At 35.2% G+C, this 22,427-nt stretch overlaps 2 protein-coding genes across 3 annotated transcripts in view; one reads left to right on the forward strand and one right to left on the reverse strand.

The window, feature by feature from the left end:
* GSTCD (glutathione S-transferase C-terminal domain containing) overlaps positions 1-6,779 on the reverse strand; it is a 165,162-nt gene extending 158,383 nt beyond the window's left edge. The window contains exon 1 of the mRNA XM_031942356.1: positions 6,744-6,779. The gene's annotated coding sequence lies outside the window, so the exon portion shown is untranslated. The remainder of the gene's footprint in view (positions 1-6,743) is intronic.
* Positions 6,780-6,839: 60 nt separating this feature from the next.
* The window catches only part of INTS12 (integrator complex subunit 12), a 40,279-nt gene continuing 24,691 nt past the window's right edge, over positions 6,840-22,427 (forward strand). Inside the window, exons 1-2 of one of the 2 annotated variants that reach the window (XM_023505742.2) lie at positions 6,840-6,930; positions 12,943-13,106. In XM_023505742.2, the coding sequence (XP_023361510.1) occupies positions 12,951-13,106 (156 nt within the window). In that variant the 5' untranslated portion in view covers positions 6,840-6,930; positions 12,943-12,950. Of the gene's footprint in view, positions 6,994-12,942; positions 13,107-22,427 lie in introns of both variants that reach the window. The other variant, XM_003772925.4, reaches the window with a different exon arrangement.

The raw sequence follows: 22,427 nt of genomic DNA on the forward strand, positions 1-22,427 counted from the left end.
CGTGCCAGCTCCATGCTTGGGATGCCGAGGAGCCTCTGTCCACTGGAATATTATTTTCCAGTGTTATCCACTCTTTATCCTCACCCATTTCCCTAACCAGACTTTATGCCTCTCTGTTAGGATTTCTAATCTTACTTCCAATGCCCATAATAAGCCTCTTTTATCAATCTAGGTTTTCGGGTCTGTAAATTCTTTTATAGAGAACCTCTGTGCTGCCAGAAGGGAGTTCCCAAAACTCCCCCTCCTTGTGCCGAATCTCAAGGGGTGCAGGGGAGCCAAACCTCTCCATTCGGTTCCCTGAATCCCAAACCTGTCACTAGACCTTATCATTTAACTCTCTTGACCACCAGAAATCCTAATCTCATTTTGGTTTCCCAAATCTAAACTTTATTATCATCAGGAGGAATTAGGAGTCAGGAAGTCTGAACTAAGAGATAGAGGATAACAAGTAGATGTCTAAGACAGGACATCTGGAGTTTTATGACTCTTTTGGATTGTCAGAGTGGCCAGCTATAGCCCTAATTATCTCAGTCCTAATGGTCAGAAAAGAGGGATTGTAACCAGGGGGATTAAGGCAGAACAATCCAAGGAACTGAGGCAGGACAATTAGGGAAACTGAGGCAGAAGAATTAGAGAAACTGAGTCAGAACAATGAGGGAATTGTCATACAACAATTCTGAATTCAGGTCCTCCTGACTTTAGAGTTGGTGCTTTATCCACTGCACAACTTAATTGCTCCAAGTTACTAAATTTCTATGGGCCTGTTTCCTCATTCACAAAAGGAAGATTGTTCAAGGATAATCTTTAAGGTACAACAGCTAGAATGTTATTAAATTCCATGATATAGCTCAGGAAGTTTATATAGAGCAATTCAGAGGTACTTCATAAGGAATTATATAAACTGAAGTTCAATTCCAAAGGCCAAGTCATGGATAAAAAGCTGTTAGTATTTAAACTGCTTCTTTGGGAAAAAAAAGTTAAATTGAAATGAAAAATAAACCATTTCCATGTAAACTTGATATAGAGAATCAGAAAAGGTTCTGTTGCCTAGGAATCCAAATCCTCAAAGGTATTCCTGAGCTCATAATTAACAGGGATCCAGAGGGTGGATACTGACATACTTAAGGCATTTCAGCAGGGCCTGAATATGGCAGTCTACCACTTCAATGTAACTACTGAAGCTAGTATATCACAGCAGTGAACTTCTTAGACTACCTTTAATTTCTAAATACAAAACAAGGTGCTGAGTTCCATCTAAAAATAATTAAATAAAATAGTTAAATTCTTATTCTGTGTACAAATTATAAAACAGGCAGAGAGAGCTGGATACCTATCGAAAGAAGCAGGAAAAATAATCCTTGGAAGTTGACATGATTGACAATACCCACCTGAATCTGCTAGCTTTTTATATTACAATAAAACGCTGCCCTTGGCTATTTGAAAGCTCATTGTTGATTATTTCAAGTCACAAAGGACATAAAAGTTATAAGGAAAAAGCTTAAATGGAACACTGAAAAAGTATTTTTTAATAATTTTTTTAAAAAGCAGACTAATATAAACATAAGCAACCAAAAATAACGTCAATAATTATTTAGCTGCATTTTTTATTCACATTGACCTCTTTAACTAATACTTTAAAACATAACTAAAATAGGAAAGTGTCTATTCAGTTAAAGACAATTCTCCCAGACAGTATTATGACTTCCCTACCAAGGATTTAAAAAAAAAAAAAAAAAAAGGCCGAATCTTAATAGCAAATTTATTTACAAGACAAATTATGAATAGCTTATTTCTGTCATGGCATAAACCTTCAAAATAGCCTGAAAATATTAAGCTACCCAATAAATGACAAGACCTGCACTTTTAAATTGTTATAAGAAATTGGCAATCAACTTTTGCATTTTTTTCCACAGGAATGTTAATTCTTTCTAACTATAAAATAATGACAAAGTTTTTCAAATCAATCTACTCAAAATTATCATTTGGCTGTAATCAATTGGCTGAAATGTTTGGGCTAGTCTAAAATCTATGAATGTAAAAAAGGTAATTTTCTCCTACTGGTATCTGGTATGCCCTTAGCATTAGCTGGTATACTCCAGGGGACCTAGGGTGCCTGTGACTCTGTGACAAGAGAGTTTGGCAACAAACTCCAAGGCCACTCTGTCACATTAGAAGTCAGGGGAGAATACATGAACATTTCAATTATATTACCAGGACTCATGATTTTTTTTCAATGTGATGTAAACTGTCCCCCTGATCTTGGGGGAAAGGGGAGGTGGTCCTGGGTTAAAAATCTCAAACCCCTCTGGGAGGACCCCAGCCTCCTATTCATAGGGGAAACTCCCAGAGAAGTAATCTCACTCAATTCAATAGGAGATCTTGGCCTGGGGCTTGCTCAGTGCTCTCTATTGGATTGAAAATTAGTCCCCAAAATTACTCTCTAGCTCAGGGCAGCAAAAAAAACAATAAAATTAAACACTGTGTGCCCAGCCTTTGCAAAATAATCCTAACAGGATTTTGCCTGCTAAAAAAAAGCTTTCTTCTCAGTGTAATAAACCCACTTCTGCCACAAACTTCACCATTCAGGTTTACAAATTCTTTCATAAAGAATCTGCAACATTGACCAGGCGATTTCTCAACCCTCATTTTTCACTTCAACAACTGTAGGGAACTTCCCTTAAGAAAAGCTTCTTCTGTCATTGTTCTTGCTTACATATTGTCTCCTATTAGTCTGAGCTCCTTGAAAGCATTTTTTTTTCATCATTTACCATTTCTTTATGCTCCAAAGCTTAGTACAGTGTTTTAATGCTTGCTACTGACTGAAATCAACTAATAATAGTCATAGAGAGGAATTCTCTTAGTCCATGAACCTGGTTTTAAAAAATATTCTGACAAGTTGTATTTCAATATAATCAGTTTCCTTTGTCTTCCTATGTTATTTTACTTCATAAATTTAAAAACTTCATTAAATTTACTTCATAAATTCATAAGCTTTACCACACTGCCAAAAGGATTCATGATACTGACAAAATTGATCAAGAACATCTGACTTAAGGAGCAGTAGCTTGGGATACTGAGCATTGCCCAAGGTCACACAAACCAGTGCATGTTTTAGCCAAGTTTGGTTGAGGTCTTCCCAAATCAAAGAGAATCACAGAGAAGTCTTAAGAGATCTCCTACTCCAACCCCTTTGTTTTACAGATGAGGAAACTAAGGCCCTAAGTAACAAAGATGAGATTTAACATTAAATATCTTTAATACCAATTATATTTTCAACAAAGTGAATTTCAACTATATTTCCAGTGGCGGGTGTTATCAGATTGGTTGCTGTTCTTTGTTCTCAAGTTGCCATAAAAATGGCATCATTATGTTGAGGTCAAGGTAGCAGATCAGACCAACATAATCCTAGGTTCTACTACAGGTAGGACACAAATGATCAGATTAATAAGTGACGGTGCAAGGAGGATTTGGGGTGGTTAAGATTGGCTATCACTAGGCACTTCACTTCCTGACCACTTGCTTTTTTCTAACTCCCAGTTAAAATTCCAACTTCTACAAGAAGTTGATCCTTCCTTTTGCTGCTTATCATAGTTGTTGGGGACAGATACTTCAGGAGTGGTCAAACTTAGCAGGGGGACATTGGGCAAATCATTTTACTGCTGGGTCAGTTTTCTCAAGGGAAACACACCTAAACCCAGGGTTGTTGTATCAAATGAAGTTAACTGTAAAGCACTTGGCACATACTAAGCAATATATATGTTAGCTATTATATTATTTATTATATTTTATATTATATTATTTATTATATTATTATTTATTATGACTTGCCATTATTATTTATTATTATATTATTATTTATTATGACTTGCCATTATTTATTACTTGCCATTATTATTTATTATGACTTGCCATTATTTATTATTACTTGCCATTATTATTTATTATATTATTATTTATTATGACTTGCCATTACTTACCAAGACTTGCCATTATTATTTATTATATTATTATTATGACTTGCCATTATTTATTATGACTTGCCATTATTATATTATTATTTATTATGACTTGCCATTATTAATTATATTATTATTATTTATTATGACTTGCCATTATTTATTAAGACTTGCCATTATTATTTATTATATTATTATTATGACTTGCCATTATTTATTAAGACTTGCCATTATTATTTATTATATTATTATTATGACTTGCCATTATTTATTAAGACTTGCCATTATTATTTATTATATTATTATTATGACTTGCCATTATTTATTATGACTTGCCATTATTATATTATTATTATTTATTATGACTTGCCATTATTAATTATATTATTATTATTTATTATGACTTGCCATTATTTATTAAGACTTGCCATTATTATTTATTATATTATTATTATGACTTGCCATTATTTATTATGACTTGCCATTATTATATTATTATTATTTATTATGACTTGCCATTATTAATTATATTATTATTATTTATTATGACTTGCCATTATTTATTAAGACTTGCCATTATTATTTATTATATTATTATTATGACTTGCCATTATTTATTATGACTTGCCATTATTATATTATTATTATTTATTATGACTTGCCATTATTAATTATATTATTATTATTTATTATGACTTGCCATTATTTATTAAGACTTGCCATTATTATTTATTATATTATTATTATGACTTGCCATTATTTATTATGACTTGCCATTATTATATTATTATTATTTATTAAGACTTGCCATTATTATTTATTATATTATTATTATGACTTGCCATTATTTATTATGACTTGCCATTATTATATTATTATTATTTATTATGACTTGCCATTATTTATTAAGACTTGCCATTATTATTTATTATATTATTATTATGACTTGCCATTATTTATTAAGACTTGCCATTATTAATTATATTATTATTTATTATGACTTGCCATTATTTATTATGACTTGCCATTATTAATTATATTATTATTATTTATTATGACTTGCCATTATTTATTAAGACTTGCCATTATTATTTATTATATTATTATTATGACTTGCCATTATTTATTATGACTTGCCATTATTATATTATTATTTATTATGACTTGCCATTATTAATTATATTATTATTATTTATTATGACTTGCCATTATTTATTAAGACTTGCCATTATTATTTATTATATTATTATTATGACTTGCCATTATTTATTAAGACTTGCCATTATTATTTATTATATTATTATTATGACTTGCCATTATTTATTAAGACTTGCCATTATTATTTATTATATTATTATTATGACTTGCCATTATTTATTATGACTTGCCATTATTATATTATTATTATTTATTATGACTTGCCATTATTAATTATATTATTATTATTTATTATGACTTGCCATTATTTATTAAGACTTGCCATTATTATTTATTATATTATTATTATGACTTGCCATTATTTATTATGACTTGCCATTATTAATTATATTATATTATTATTATGACTTGCCATTATTTATTAAGACTTGCCATTATTATTTATTATATTATTATTATGACTTGCCATTATTTATTATGACTTGCCATTATTATATTATTATTATTTATTATGACTTGCCATTATTAATTATATTATTATTATTTATTATGACTTGCCATTATTTATTAAGACTTGCCATTATTATTTATTATATTATTATTATGACTTGCCATTATTTATTATGACTTGCCATTATTATATTATTATTATTTATTAAGACTTGCCATTATTATTTATTATATTATTATTATGACTTGCCATTATTTATTATGACTTGCCATTATTATATTATTATTATTTATTAAGACTTGCCATTATTAATTATATTATTATTATTTATTATGACTTGCCATTATTTATTAAGACTTGCCATTATTAATTATATTATTATTATTTATTATGACTTGCCATTATTTATTAAGACTTGCCATTATTAATTATATTATTATTATTTATTATGACTTGCCACGTGTCTCTGGGCGAGTCCCTTTATCTCCGATTCAGCTTCCTCATCTGCAAAATGGGGACAAGACTACATCTGTCTCCAGGGTTGTGTGGAAGGCCAAATGAGATAACTATAAAATACCTAACACAACGCTGGTGTGCTGGCAAACCCACCTGCTCCGGCCAATTTAAGAGCCCAAGAATTACGCACAGAAGGAAACTTACTGCTTTACCAAGAGCCCCCCCCCGGTCCCTGACTTGCAGGACATTGGTGGCAGCTTGGGCTTTCTGTAGCATCACCATTCAGGCGATGCCATTTCTAAGAAAGGACGTACAGCCCGGACAACAGTAGGCGCTTAATAAATGCTTGCTGATGGCTGCTTTCCGTAGGCCACGCAGTAAGGAAAGGCAAGGATACTAAGCGACCCGAGGTCTGGGGTCGCTGCTGGGGTCCCTGGGGCCGAGACCGCAGGTAGGTGACCGGGGGTAAGGGGGCCGCCCGGGGGGGGGGGGACCCGGGGAAAGCTCCGGGCTCCTCCCCGTCTCCGGACGCTCAGCCCCGGCCGTAATTCACCGCTAGAAGCCCGGAGGTAAAAGCCGAGTCCCCCAGGAGCTCCCAGCTTTTTTTTTTTTTTTTTTTCTCACGAGCTCCCGTGCTGCTCCAACCTCCCTGCTCCCGGCTCCCGCCCGCGTCTCCCCACCCCCGCGCCGGGAGCTCGTGCTCTGTTCCCAGACAAGCTCACCGAGGCTGAGTATCAAAATCCAGCGATTCATAAACCGGCGGACCGGAAGCTAGAGGGCAGCCAGGGCGCCGCCTACGTCACTTCCGGGTGTCGCACCGATGAAACTTTTCCCTGCCCTTTCTGTTCCTGGAACCTTAGTTTCTCCGTTTCGGGAGCCAGCCGGCGTGTGTCTGGGGCCCGACTCCAGGTGGGACGAGAAGCGGTAGAGGGAGTGGGCCTGTGCACGAGCGCGCGCGGGCGAGTGGGGCCGGTGAGTCGGTGGGGGGAGGGCGGCAGCCCGCGAGGGGCTTTGGCGGGCGCGCGCGGGCTAGCTCGCGCTCGTAGCCGCTTCCCTTTAGCGAGGAGCCGGGGGGAGGGAGAAAGGGGGAAGGGGGCGAAGCTCAGCCCCTGGAAAGCAAGTGAGCCTGTCGGGGCAGAGGCGAGAGGAGGTCCGAATTCCAATGCTGCCGCAGACATTTTCCCCAGCCAGGTGCCCCCTCCTCTCCAGCCCTCAGTTTCCCCCTCTGTAAAATGAAAGATTACTACACGGCCCCCTTCTTCCACCTCCCACACAGACTCTGTTAAATACTCTGCCTCTGTCTCTTTCTCAGTAAAATGGAGACGTCATCTTTTCCTGCCGCCTCACTTCCCACCTCTGTAAAATGGGGTGATGACGGCACCCGACCCTGGCCAAACCATTCTATTTTTTTCCCCGCCTCATTTCCCAGTGATTAGAGTCAAGTCAGGCAACCCATGAAAAGCGCTTTTACACCTTAACGCTCTCCCCTTGTAAGTGACAGTGACAGCGTACGGGGTGATGGGTAGAGCAGCCGGGCTCTAATGGAAAGCTTCCTGGATTCAGTGTGAACACGCCCTGGCGCTTGTGCCTCGCTTCTCTGCCCCAGGCCGGTAATGCCGCACTCAGAACCGGGGGGGTCACAGAGATGTGCTTAGGGGTCCTGTAGGAGGAAACCCACCAATTAATTAACAGCGATATGGTGGTTTAAGAGGCCGAAGGCATCCACATCTACATTTTGCTTTTGGAGCCGAGTGCTTATGGAGAATGAGGCCAGGAGCCAGTTATTGTTGGTCACTCTGAGAGCTGGAGTGATTTTTCTTCCCTCCCTCTCTTTTCCCCTTTTTCCTTTTCTCTCCTTCCCTTCATCGCTCCTGTGTCTACAACCAGCTCCAGTCTTTCTGATCTGCATTTTGCCACTGAACCCAGAGGACTCGGAAGGAAAAAGTGAGGTTGTGACTTTGCACAGTCCTGCCTCAATTAATCCGACTCACTTGCATGTCATGGCATCTCCTCCCTGATGTCATAGTTCTCTATATGGAAATATATTTTCCTTAACTTCGTATGTATAATTGATATATTGCTTGCCTTCTCAAGGCTAGGTGGGAGAGGAGTGGAATTGGAAGACAGATTTTTAAAAATTTTTAAATTTAAAAATTTTTTTTAAATTAATAAAATTTTAAAAACATGTTATTGGAAAATACTTAATGAAATATATAAAATGCATTAAAAAATAATAGTGTACCTAAATCTGTAGATTTATCAAGTGTCTGTGCAAAACATTATGTTTGGAGCTGGGAATATAAAACTGAAATCTCTGCCCTCAAGGAGCTTGCATTAAATTAGGGAGACATGACATATAAAGAAACAAGGAAATACATAATGATTTGAGCAGAAAGTTTTAGCACTGAAGAGAATCTGGAAAAACTTGCCCTAAAAATTGGCATCAGGTCTTAGGTTTGAAGAATTCTGAGAGACCTTGATATAACAGTGTTGGAAGGGAATGCTAAACTTAGAATATGTGCAAGCTGGACATTTACTGACTAGGTTATCATGGGCAAGTAGTTTCAGTTTTCTCTTTTGTAAAATGGATCATCTAAGATTTGGTTTTTATTATCTCTTCAATTTCCATAAGATTGAATGACTATATGATTATATGATTCCTGAGGTCTTTCACCATGAGATTCTCATTAATTTACTGGGTCTTTGTGAAGAAAGGATTTTGTAAATGTTAATATTCTGCCCACATGTGAACTATTTTTATTCTCCTCATTCTCTGTTTTCATAATATTGTTATTCATAGAATTCTTTTGAAAGAGCCCTTAAATTTGACTAGTCAAGTATCTGTAACAATGTTTAAGCCTTTGAAAGTTCTCATTAGTCCCCTTCTCTTGACTTCAATTGTAAATCCACTTTTCTTTAGGCCTCTTTTTGTTTTCCCTGGATTATTATAGTAAGGGCCTCTTCATTGATCTTGTCTCCAGTCTATCCCTTCCCTTCCCCCAATCTATCCTGTATTTTGCCACCCTAATCTAATATACTGCTCTAATAATGTCATTTATTTTCTTAAAAACTCTTTGTAGTCTCGATTGTTTTTACCAAGCTAACTATGAATTATTAAACCTTGAAATCAAACCCTAAAGTTCATTAGGCACTTAGCTCTGCTTTATGGTGTATTACCCCTTGTGGGTTCTGCTAGGTAACTGAGTCCATATCTTTCCCCTTATTTTTTTTTTTGTTTGTTTGTTTGAATTTCTCTTATTACTGATTTGGGTTTGCAGTTCTTTTGAGAACAGTTCAGATCCTTTGACCACTTATCTTTGATGTGGAGCTGAAACTTGTAGGAGCCCTTCCTTGCTTCCTTTGTCAAGTATGGAGTAGAATTTTAATTGAGCCCATCTTTTTCCCATTTTCACACTAAAAAAGGCCAGATTCCTAGAACTGTCTTGTAAGCATATCTAAAGGCATACTCAACTCTTCCTATCCCATCTTACTCCAACTCCTTTAGACATAAGCACATGAGTTTATTTTGGAAGAGTACTCTCCCTAACTTCTTAACTCTAGATCCTGCTCTTCCTTTCCCCCCAACCTTTAAAAAGCCCTTTTCAGCCCTCTAGGGGAGGGAGTTAGGGGAGAAGGAAGGGAGGGAGAAAAAAAAATAGATTAAAAAGCCCTTTTCACTCATATCCCATTGCAAAAATGATTGATTATTTTGCCAGTGATGAGTCATTTCATGTCAATAAAGGACCCTTGTGATTATAATAATGCCTAATATGGATTTTTCATATTTCAAACCACTCTTCTACAACCTACTTCTTCGTGTGGGTGCACACGCATGTGCACATATATGCTAACATTTAAATAACTCTTATTATCTGCTAAGGACTTTAAGTTATCTCCTTTGATTCTCACAATAACTCTGGGAAGTAGGTGCACTTATTAGCCTCATTTTACAGACAAAGAAACTGAGAGAAAAGGTTATGTAACATGCCCAAGGTCATACTAGTCAGATTTTGAATCCAGGTCTTTCTGATTCTAGGTCTGGCATACTATTAACTTAAACTTGGCTACCCCAGATATAGATAGATTAGATTATATCCATAAATGTATATGTGTGTGTGTGTGTGTGTGTGTGTGTGTGTGTATACGTACACCGACTCACACATATATATAATATACATACATATGTGTATATATAGTGTTTATCTTGGATATTAAGCCTTTATCAGAGAAATTTGATAACAAATTTTTTTTCCCATTTAACTGCTTCCTTTTTAGATTCATGTTATCTATTTCATAAATAGATTCAAGTATTCTTTTTTTTATTTTTTTGTAATTGCATTTATCTGTTACTTAGTTAAGAATGTCTCTCTTACCCATATTTAGTTTGGTTTACTATCGGTTTCTCTATTTATGGTATGATTTTTGTTATTCCATTTTGAATTTATTATGGAATATGACAAGTTATTGGTCTAGGCTTAATTTTTTTCCAGATTACTTTTCAATTTTCCCAGTTGTTTTTATCAAAATTAAGTAAAATTTCCTAAATAATTCATGTTTTCCCAGTTTATTGAATACTAGGTTACTGAATTTTATTATTTCTGATTCTTTCTTGCCTAGTTTGTTTTACCTACCTAGGTAAGTTTTAAAAATTTTACTATTGAGTTTCCTTGTACAGGGCTACCAAAATATTCAGGTTGTGGGGTACAGATTCTTCTATACCAGGCCACCAAAATGATGGGGTATCAGGTGATACCCCAAACTAAATAGGGATTATGGGCCAGTGTCATGAGTCATCTCAAAAGAATTTGTAGGCTTAGACATCCTCCAAATCAAGGGGCAAAAATTTTATTCCTCTGTTTCAAATGGGCTAAATCTTTAAAGGTTTCTCCCCCCCTTCCCCCCCCCCCCGGGCAATTGGGGTTAAGTGACTTGCCCAAGGTCACATAGCTAGGAAGTGTTAAAAGTGTCTGAGGACAAATTTGAACTCAAGACCTCAGGGCGAGTGCTCTATCCATTGTGCCACCTAGGTGCCCCTTTAAAGAATTTTTAATAAAGAAAGGAGTTTTATCAATTGACAAGGGGAAGACTGCCTCCTCCTGGCAGTAACCAGGAGGAAGATGTCTTTAAGGGGGAAGACATCACTTGGCGGGATTACACCATTAACTGGCCGACTAAATTTGTAGGTATATGATTTTTTTTCTTGATGAGTAGTATTTAAGCTCATCTGAAATTTTGGAATGCTGTTTTATTATTATTATTATTTTCTTTCACATCATTATTGTTTGTATAATTTGTTCTTTGAGCCACTTTGGCAGCTAAGTGGAGAAATGATTGAACTGGAGAGTGATTATAGGTTGGGGAAGTCAAGATTAGGTTTAGTTTTTTCAAATTTTTGCTCTTAGTTATAGTTTCTTTTAATATAAAACACTCTAGTGTAACTGTTGAAAACACTTTATTCTATTGTAGAAATTAATTAGCAGTCATATTTTTCTTCTGAAACTTTAAAATAATCAAGCAACAGTACTAGATAGTTCCTAAACCTAGAGGAAAAAAAAATATTTCCACACTTAACTTTAGTATGTCAGAGTCAGCCAAAAGCAAGTTTTAATGGCTTTATAAACCTCCCAGAACAGAGGATTGTAATGGAATTGCTGAGTAAGCCTTAACTGTACCCGTGTAAATATGCTATGTTTTTATAATATTAACCCTAAAACCAAAAGGGGAAATCTTAAACCATGGTGGAGAGGCCAAAGGATTGAACACAAATAGTAACATTTAATTTTTAAAATTCCTTCCTAGCCAAAGTATTTGCATAAGTAACCATCACAAATAATATCTTTATAGAAGAATCCATAATATTTTGAAAGTAAAGTTGTCTTAGGTCACAAAATGCCTTCATTTTTTGTAATCATCGTCATTATTCTTTTTTGAAAACTCCTTAGTTTTTCTATAAGAAACTTGCATTATGATAAATCCAATGATATTTACATAATTTTGATTTGATCCCTTTCCTGAAATTAGTAATTTTAAATAGGAATATGAGACATAATAAACACAGAACTGATAAATCAAGGTATGAGGAGGGTTTTCTAGGATGCATGAGATTGAGAGAAAAGGGATAAAATAGTGCATTGAATGCATGTCAGCCAACAACCATAGTTTCTATGGCCAAGCACTTAAAGGACTCCCTAATCATTGCTCGGCTACTGCTTTTTTTTTTAAAGGTGTGACTTCATTATAGTGTGAGGGAATGAGAAGGGGAGGGAATGGTAGTAGGCAGGCAGTAGGGTAGCTACTATGTGTCAGATACTGGGCTAAGCACTTTGTGAGTATTATCTCATTTAATCTTCCACACCACCATTGGATTTTATATTATTATGTGATATTCTTGTTTTATTATTGAGGAAATTAGGGGAAGCAAAGGTTAAGTGACTTTTCCTGGCTCACACAAATAATGTCTGAGGCCAGATTTGAACTCAAATCTTACTCCAGGGCTAGCTATCTCTTCACTGTGGCATCTAGCTGTCTCTGAGTATTCCTTTCACTCTTTGTATCATCGATTTTATAATGGAAATCCTTAGAGAAACAGAACTTATGATAAGGAACTTTGTTTATTTTTTAATGGAAATCATCGGAGAAACAAAACATGATAAGGAATTTTGTTGCAACAAGTCAGGGCTTTAAATTGAATAAAATCTATTCAAGAATAACCACATTTGTTATTTGAATTTTATATTTTTAAAAGCAGATTTGCCTCCTAAATATGTTTGATTTATGGTGATAATAGAATTAATGTGTATTCACCAAGCATAGGCAAAACCAATACTATATGACAGAGAAATGCAAATCTAGCACTAAGATATTGTCACAGATTAGTAAGAGTTGACAGTAAAATACTTTTTTTCATGTTTTTTGTCTTAGTAATTGCAATGGCTGCTACTGTGAACTTGGAACTTGATCCTATTTTTTTGAAAGCATTGGGCTTCTTACATTCAAAGAGTAAGGATTCTGCTGAAAAACTAAAAGCTCTGTTGGATGAATCTTTGGCAAGAGGCATAGATTCAAATCACCGTCCATCACAGAAGGTATGTACATGAGTTAAATTACTAGAGGGATTTTGTACAATGGAGGTAAAGATAGAGGTAAATAGAGTAAAAGCTTGAGGTATCTAGTGATTATTCCTTTGCTAACATGGTTATTTCTCACAGCATGAAGAAATTAGATCTCATTTTCTTCTCTTTACATTTAAACCTAATTTGAATTGTTAGACAAATTTAGAAGGTTAAAAAAACCCATCATTCTCATATTAAATGTAAATGAGAAAAGCTCTCATTTACCTAACTTTTGCAATTTTATTTATTAACATGTCTGACAAAAAAAGCTGGTTTTTTCCCTCTGAATATAAGAACTATATATATTTGCCTTCCTTACTCCTAAAAGCCTTAGTCTATGGAATTAAAGAATTAAACAAACTGAAAAGAAAAGAATTTTGTTAGATAATAAAAAGAGCTAGATTTAAGGAAAGATTGCCAGCATGTTAAGACCTAGAGCTCAACTATCCACTATCCCCACTGGAGCTTCAGAAGAAACAATGGTACAGAAAACCAAAGAGAAATAGTTGTAAACCAGTATGTCCAATTTATTTAGAAATGGATTGCTAGAATCCTGTGGATAATGTGAACAGAGATCAACCCAGGGAGGCAAGAGATAGGGCCAGATCAATGAATGCCTAAGCAAGAGAGCCCTCAGAACAGGCAGCCCACACAAAACCAAAGCTATTGCCACAACAGAAGCTAGAACTCTGGAAGCAAAGCACTCAAGGTCTTTCAGGAACACAAGCCACAGTGGATGTTTGGGGCCTCATAAACTCAGAGTCAAAGGCAGAGCCAACTCTTGATTCAGAACTGTACAAGAGTAAGGACATAGAAGTAGTCACAGTTATAGCCTATGGAGGCTGACAAAACCCTGGAATTCTTGAAGAATACAAGCCCTTGTCTTAGCCTCCTCAGTAGGGACCAAACAAGGCCTACTCACTCTACCCAAAAATATGGGATGGAACAAAATTGGACCTAGTTTAAAAAACCACAATCCAGAGCTTGAAGCTGGAAATATGGATAAGTGGAGTTAAAATGACAGAGGGAAGAAATATTGTGTGAATAGAGAAAACCAGGAGGTAAAGCCAGAAGAGCTTAACACTACAACAAAATCAGATAGAGCCTCAGAGAAAAATATTGCTGTCCACAGACCCGCAAAAATGATATGACATAAAATGCAACATTAAAGGAGATAACAGCCAGGGGGGAAAGAACAACAAGGAAAATAAATAGCTACAGTTAGTGGTAAATCTTATCCAGGAAATGAACTTACTGAAAATTAAAATGGTCCAAACAGAAAGCCTTGATTCCTTGAGTGAGTAAGAAATATTTCAGATGAAATCAAAAGATTAAAGAATAGAAGAAAATGTTAAGAAATATAATACCGAAAAATACCAACCTAAACAACAGGTCTCGAAAGAAAATCTAAGAATCATTAGGCTACTTGAAAATTGTGACCAAAGCACAAAAGCCTGAATCCCATAGTTCAAGAAATTATAAACAAAAATACCCAGATCTATTAGAAACAGAGGACAAATGAAAATAAAAATAATATATCAATTATCTCCTGAAATTCCAAAATGAAAATTCCCAGGAGTGTAATAGCTGAAATATAGAGCTTCTAGTTCAACAAAAAAGTACTTCGGACAGCCAAAAAGAAAGCATTCAGGTACTAATGAGGCATATTTGGTCTTAGATAAAATTTAGCAGATGCTATTTTTTTAAAAGCAAGAAGAATTTGGAAAACATTATTAGAAAAGGAAAAATAGAAAAGCTTACAACCAAAAATAACATACCTAGTAAAATTGAATAATACAGTAATATAATATCTAACATTCACATAAGTACTTTCAGGTTTGCAAGTGCTGTACAGATATTTCATTTGATCTTCATAAAAACTTTGAATGGCACACGCCATTATTATCTCCATTTTTATAGATAAGGAAACTAAGGTAGATAGATTGTGTCTTGTTCAAGCTCACACAGCTAGTAAGTGTCTGAATTGAGATTTGAACTCAAATTTTCCTGATTCCATGTCTGGTGCTTTGTGTACTGCACTACCACTCTGCCTTAGTATAATACTACAAGAGAAGAATATGGATCTTTAATGTTTTGGAAGATTATTAAATATTCCTCATAAGAAAGACCAGAAGTGAATAGAAACTTTGAAATGCAAACATAGGAGACAAGAGAAATATAGAAAGATAAATACATTTGATCTAGTTGGAGGAAATTATATGGTGATGAAATATTTATATTGTAAAAAGAGGAGAAGAAAGGAGAGTCCATTCCTTGTGTCCTCTAGTGAGACATTGGGAGACAAGAGGAAATGATTATGGCTTTTTTTCTGTTTCACTCTTTTGATGGTGTGAAGGGGAAAGAAATGGGAGGGAAAAGAATTGAATTTATATAGAGAAGAAATCTTAATCTCTCAGAGTAAAAATACAAGAGATGACGCTTGTTCAGAAATGGAAATTGGGGGTGAGGGAAATGTACTAACTCTAATCTGAACTGGAAACAAATGTGTAAGTTCATGTGTGCATGGGCACGTGCGCACAGACAGACAGACACACACACCATTCTGTGGAAATATATAGGGAAATAAACTGGAACAGGTAGAAGGGAGAGAGGGTTGAGTTAAGAGAGAGAGGGGGCAAGATAGGTAAGGAAGCAGTTAAAAACAAAACTCATTGTAGAAAGTTGGAGTGTGAAGGAACTATTAAATAAAAGAAAAAAGTTGAAACCAGTGATTGCAGACAGGGCCAAGGGAAGAGAAGAGGGATAAAGGGAAAATATCACTTTAATTATAAATCACTAATGTTAAGCAAACTTTGTTCTGCTGTGGCTTTTGTAACGAGAGGGGCAGGGAAAGAGAGAAAAAAGGTTAAGCTAAAGATTGAATGAATTTCAAAGCACTTATTGATCATTGTATGCAAACGTCAATGCTAAGTGCTAGGAAGGGGGTGGAGAAAAGACAATCTTTGCTCTTAATGAGCTCATATTCTGATGGGAAAGAGAACACATATAAAAGGAGTCTGCTGCATATCACAAAAAGGTCCTCTGGTCCTTAGGATGTCATGGCAAAAGAGATACAATTCATCTTTTATAATATTTCTACTTGCAAAGCATGTCATTTAGTATTGAGAACTTTATTCATCCTGTGTTATGTAACTGGCTGCTTATGAGGTATGGCTATAAGCACACAGAGAAGCAGTTGTTAGATCATAGCTGCACAGGGCTTTCTTCCCAAGCCAATGGCTGTAAGGCCTAAGATACAAACACAGCTAGTGGTCTGTGGACTAAGAGCAATGCAATGACTTTTGTACTCATAAGCCTATCACCAATTGGTAGTGATAAGGAAGTGGTTCTTCTCTTTGGTGATTGCTCAGCTAAACTGGATTACCTACAGGGTCTGATTTTGAAATGGGGGCTTGTGGTTAAAGAGAAAATTGCTATTTTCAAAGTTTTTGTTTTCAAATTATGGACTATACCTATCAGTTTCTAAGGGAAGGTGAAATAAGGGTGATTTCACTTGCCTAGCATATACTTTTTCCTGTTCTCTTTTAGGAGAAGAATCACAATTAACATGTGAGAGTGACAGTGAACATGAATGAAATTAATTCATCCACCAAACAAAAGAGGATAGCAGAATGGATTGGAAAGTAGAATCCAATACCATGGTCATTTACAAAAAGCACACTAGAAACAAAAAGATTCACACTGAGTTAAAATAAGGGCTTGGATCAAAATCTATTATGCTTCAGCTGAATGCACAAAAGCAGATATAACAGTTGTGCTTTTAGATAAGGCAATAGTAAAAGAGAGAAGATAGAAGAAACAAACAGGGAATCTAAGGCCCCATGGATATCAATAATGTCACACCATATACCATAGCATACTTAAAGGACAACTAACTATGTTAGTTGGGGGCTTCAGTATATTCTTTTTGTATCTAGACAAATCAAATCAAAAGTTTTTTGTTTTTGTTTTTGTTTTTCATTAAGAACTTGAAACTTAGAAATGTTAAGGATGATAAATATTTGGCAATTGCTGAAAACAAAAAATGCTTCATATATTCTCAGCTCTTTGTGGAACCTTTACAAAAATTGATCATGTTTTGTGGCAGAAAAGCTTTACAAACAAATGCAAGAAAGCCAAAATACTAAACATATCTTCTACTGATCAGAATGCAATAAAAATTATATTTAATAAAGGCCTTTGTTGAAAGGATTTAGAATTAATTACAAGCTAAATAATGTCATTCTAAAAAATGGTGGGTCAATAAGTTATAAATAGAAAATTTTATGAAAGAAAGTGACAACAGTGTTTCATTAAAAAAATAGAAAAGCAACAAATTTAAAATCCCAGTTAAATGTCAAAGTGAAAGCTCAAACAGGTCAAACAAAAGATTAACAGAATTAAAAATTTATTGAATTCAAAAATAAAACTAGGGTTCTTTTTAATTTTACAAAATAAAGAATTAGTTTCATAAAAAAAGAAAATTAAATTGTATGAAAAATGAGAGTTCACAACCATTAAAAGTGAAATTAAATTATCGGCAACTATTTTGCCCAGTTACAATGCAATGTATTCTTCCAAATTTTGTATGATACAAACATGGTCTCAATACTAAAACCAAGGAGAAACAAAGGAAAGAATACTGTATGCCAATATCCCTAATGAACATCTATGTAAAAATAATAAATAAAATATTAGCAAAGAGGTAAAAACAGCATGTTAAAATGATTACATTCTATTAATTTGCTGGCTTTATACCTTCATTGCACAGAATTTAATAAAATATATTAATGACAAAATAAAAATCATGATTATATATGTTGTTCAGTCATTTCAGCCGTATTCGACTCTTCAGGATTTTCTTGGCAAAGATACTGGTGTTATTTGTCATTTCTTTTTCCAGCTGATTTTGCAGATGGCAAAACTGAGGCAAACAAAGTTAAGCGATTTGTGAAGGGTCACACAGATAGTTTCTGAGGCAGGATTTAAATTCAGGTTTTCCTGATTCTAGACTTAGCACTCTATTGTACCAACTGGCTACCCTGGATTATTTAGTGATGTGCTAAAAAATTACTTGACTAGATAAAATGTTTGTTTTCCTTTTGAAACCCTGGAAAACAAAAGAATAAAAACAGCAAAGAGTATCTATCCAAAATCAAGTCAATGGGGAAAGATAGATGTTGTCCTTTATTACCATTTTTGTTTATCATAGTGTCAAAAATAATTATAATAATAAGATAGAAAAAAGAAGTTCAGAGAATAAATATATTAGCAAACCAGAACTATCACTTTTTCTATACATTTGTGATCTATTAATAGAACTCCAAAGAATCAGCTAAAATTAATATAAACAAATTTAGCAATGGTGTAGGATATAAAATAAATCCATGTAAATAAACAGCATTTCTGTATATTCTCATCAGACCAAACAGGAAGAGAAAGAACCATTTTTTCCAGAATAATTTTGTTATGATTTGGCACATACAAAAATACACACAAACATAAACACACACAAATATTTTAGGATCCATTGATCAAAACATAACATGTGAATATAACTATCAAACACTATAAAGAAATAGACATAAAATTAGAGAAATGGTGATTGTTTATGGGTGACCATGCAAATATAATTAAGACAATACTTAGACAATTAAGACAATATTTAGATTGATATGTTTATTCAGTGTCATACCAATGAAACTACCAAAAGAATACTTAATAGTGATAGGGAAAGAAAAGTGAAATTCATCTGGAGGAACACGATAAAGAATCTCAAGGTTAATTATAAAAAATATTGGTCAGAAAGTGAACCTAGTAATATCAGACAGAGCTCAGTTTGTACAATAAAGCGATAATCCTCAAAATGATTTAGTGTTGATTAAAAAATAAGTCTCATTGGAACAGATTAGCAATAAAGGACTTACTACTTGACAAAAACTTCCAAGAAAGCATTCTGGCAGAAATTAGGGGGATAGCTTAGTACTTTATACTACTTTATACTACATATATATATATATATATAGATCAGCATTTCCTACTATATAAGCTCTAAACACATGCGATTCTCCTAGGGCCCCTTCTCGTTCCCTCTCTTTTGTCATGATTGGTGATCTCATCAGTTCCTATAAGTTCAACTATCATCTCAGTGCTGGTGATAGCCAGATCAGTTCTGAAGTCTCTGCTGAAATATGGTTGTCCATCTACAACTGCCTCATGGGCATATCAGACAGGCTTTTCAAATCCAATATGTCCAAAATGGAACCTCCCTATTGGTGAAGGTACCATGATTCTCCCAGTCACATAGGCACAAAACTTCAGTGTTATCCTTAGTTTCTCAGTTTCACTCCACATCCATTGCCATTGAGTACTAAATCTTTGTGGTATGTTTAAAAAACTGCTTCATATTTATAAGGAAAAGAGCTATCCCTCAATTGGTAAATATTCAAAAGATATGAAGAGCTAGTTTTCAGAGGAAGAAAACAAGCTATCATCAACTATGTGAACAAGTTCTTCAAATCACAAAAAATAAGAGAAATTAAAATTAAAGCGACACTCATCAGATAGGCAAAGATAAAAAGGAAAATGACATTTGTTGGAAGAATTGAAAGAAAATAGTCATATTGTTGCACAGTTGGTAAAACTGATTTGCTCCAGCCATTTGAAGACTTTCAATTTGAAGTTTTCAGATTCAAAAAGAAATTTGAAACTACATGTACTCACCCTCAAAGTCACTAAACTATGATAATAGTTTTACCATGATTATTACTGTTAATATTATCATAATCACAGTTAGGCCTATGTATCATTTATATATCACTTGCTATTTGCCAGGCACGTGCTAAATGCTTTACAATTATTATCTTATTTGATCCTCTTAAAATTTTCAGAGTTAGGTGCTGTCATTGTCCTTATTTTACAGATGAGAGAGCTGAAGCAGAGAAAGGGTAGTTGACTTGACCAGAGTCACACAGCTATTAAGAGCCTGATGCTATATTTGAATTTGAGCCTAACATGTAAAGGGCTGAAACTCTGAGTAGATGCACTGGAATCAGAAAACCGAGCACTTAAGGCTAATTACTTATTGGACAATACTCTATTAGCATATGCTTCGAAAATGACCCTTCCCACTATACTGTGGTGGCTCAATCTTTTGGTGTATACAGAGAATTGTAGGAGGGATTGGGGGTGGAGTAAGACAAGCCAGAGTCACTTTGGCTGTGGATGAGGAGAAGGGAGGTCATGAAGAGCTTGTGTCCATTCCCTTCACTTCTCCCCCTAAAGACCAAGAACAAAGACCTAGGACTTCCGCTTATCCTGACTCCGGTTGATTCTAAGGCATCCAGGGTACTAACTCGGTCTTCCTATTCCAGACTCCAGGCCTAGTGCCTCTGAATCATTTCATTGCCTTATAAGTCTCTTTGTGTAGCAATGGATGGAGCATCACCTCACTGCCCCAATAAAAAATAACTTGAAAAGACTTACCTGCATGTGGGGCAGCTTGGTGGTATAGTGGATAGAGTATTGGGCCTGAAACCAGAAAGATTTGTCTTACCAAGTTCATATCTGGCCTCAGACACTTATTTTCTGTGACCCTAGGCTTAACTCTATTTGGCTCAGTTCAAATGTAAAATAAGATGAAGAAGGAACTTCAAACCACTTTAGTAGGTTTGCCATGAAATCTCCAAATGGTATCATGAGGAGTCTGAAATGATTGAACAACAATTTCTTATGACTGCAATGACTACCATGATTACCAAAACCTGATAATAAGACAGTCTGCCTAAAGTTTCAGATAAAGGCCTCATCTCCAAAATATATAGAGAATTGACTAATTTATAAGAAGTCAAGCCATTCTCTGATTGATAAATGGTCAAAGGATATGAGCAGACAATTTTTGGATGAAGAATTTGAAACTATTTCTAGTCATATGAAGAGGTGTTCCAAATTGTAGTGTTCTTTGTAGTTTTTCTGGAAGTCTCTGGGCGGCCTTCCTTTCAGCAGAATAATTAGCACAAGAATAGCCAGACTTTAAAGTCCAAAGTCTTTATTTTCTCCTTCACAATTTAGTTTCCTTGCCTGGGGCCCAGGCTAGCTTTCTTGAGACCAGCCTTGGTCTCAGTGGGGGAAGTGCAGGAGGCCAGGCCAGCTAACATGAGGCTGATGAAGATGGAATGAATCTGAGTCCAGGGGCTTATGCTTCAGCCTCCAGCCACCACAAAGGTGGATGATGGAATGAATGTGTCTCTGCATCCCTCAGTCCCCCAGGAGAGCCACCAGGAGCCTGACTGAAGATGGAATCGAATCTCGTCCAGTCCTTGCTGGCTGTTATATACTCCATTATCATAGGTGTGAATCTTGTAGAACTATATTAAGGACTAAGTACATGTACTGAACTAGAGAAGTATTAAGCACCATGCTAAACTAGATAACCATTGTCTTTATCAATGCCATTGATTTAACACCTTGTAAGAATCCTTGTTTCAGAGTTCTGGCCCATAACACCAAATCATTGTTGATCAGAGAAATGCAAATTAAAACAACTCTGAGATAGCACCTGTCAGATTGGCTAAGATGACAGGAAAAGATAATGATGAATGTTGGAGGGGATGTAGGAAAACTGGGACACTGATGCATTGTTGATGGAGTTGTGAATGGATCCAACCATTCTGGAGAGCAATTTGGAACTATACTCAAAAAGTTATCAAAGTGTGCATAACCTTTGATCCAGCAGTGTTCCTACTGGGCTTATATCCCAAAGAGATCTTAAAGAAGGGAAAGAGACTCATATGTGCAGAAATGTTTGTGGAAACCCTTTTTGTAGTGGCTAGAAACGGGAAACTGAAGGGATGCTCACCAATTGGAGAATGGCTGAATAAATTGTGATATATGAATTTTATGGAATATTATTGTTCTATAAGAAATGACCAGCAGGATGAATACAGAGAGGCTTGGAGAGACATACATGAACTGATGCTAAGTAAAATGAGCAAAATCAGGAGATCATTATACACTTCAACAACAATACTACATGATGATCAATTCTGAGGGACATGCCTCTCTTCAACAATGAGAGAATTCAAATCAGTTCCAATTGTTCTGTAATGAACAGAACCAGCTACACCCAGAGAAAGAACTATGGAAAATGAGTATGGAACACAACATAACATTTCCACTCTTTCTGTTATTGTTTGCTTTTTGTTTTGTTTTTTTCTTCTCAGGTTATTTTTATCTTCTTTCAAAATCTGATCTTTCTTGTGCAACAAGATAATTGTATAAATATGTATACATATA

The sequence above is a fragment of the Sarcophilus harrisii genome, chromosome 6 (genome assembly GCF_902635505.1).
Source record: "Sarcophilus harrisii chromosome 6, mSarHar1.11, whole genome shotgun sequence".
NCBI lineage: Eukaryota > Metazoa > Chordata > Mammalia > Dasyuromorphia > Dasyuridae > Sarcophilus > Sarcophilus harrisii.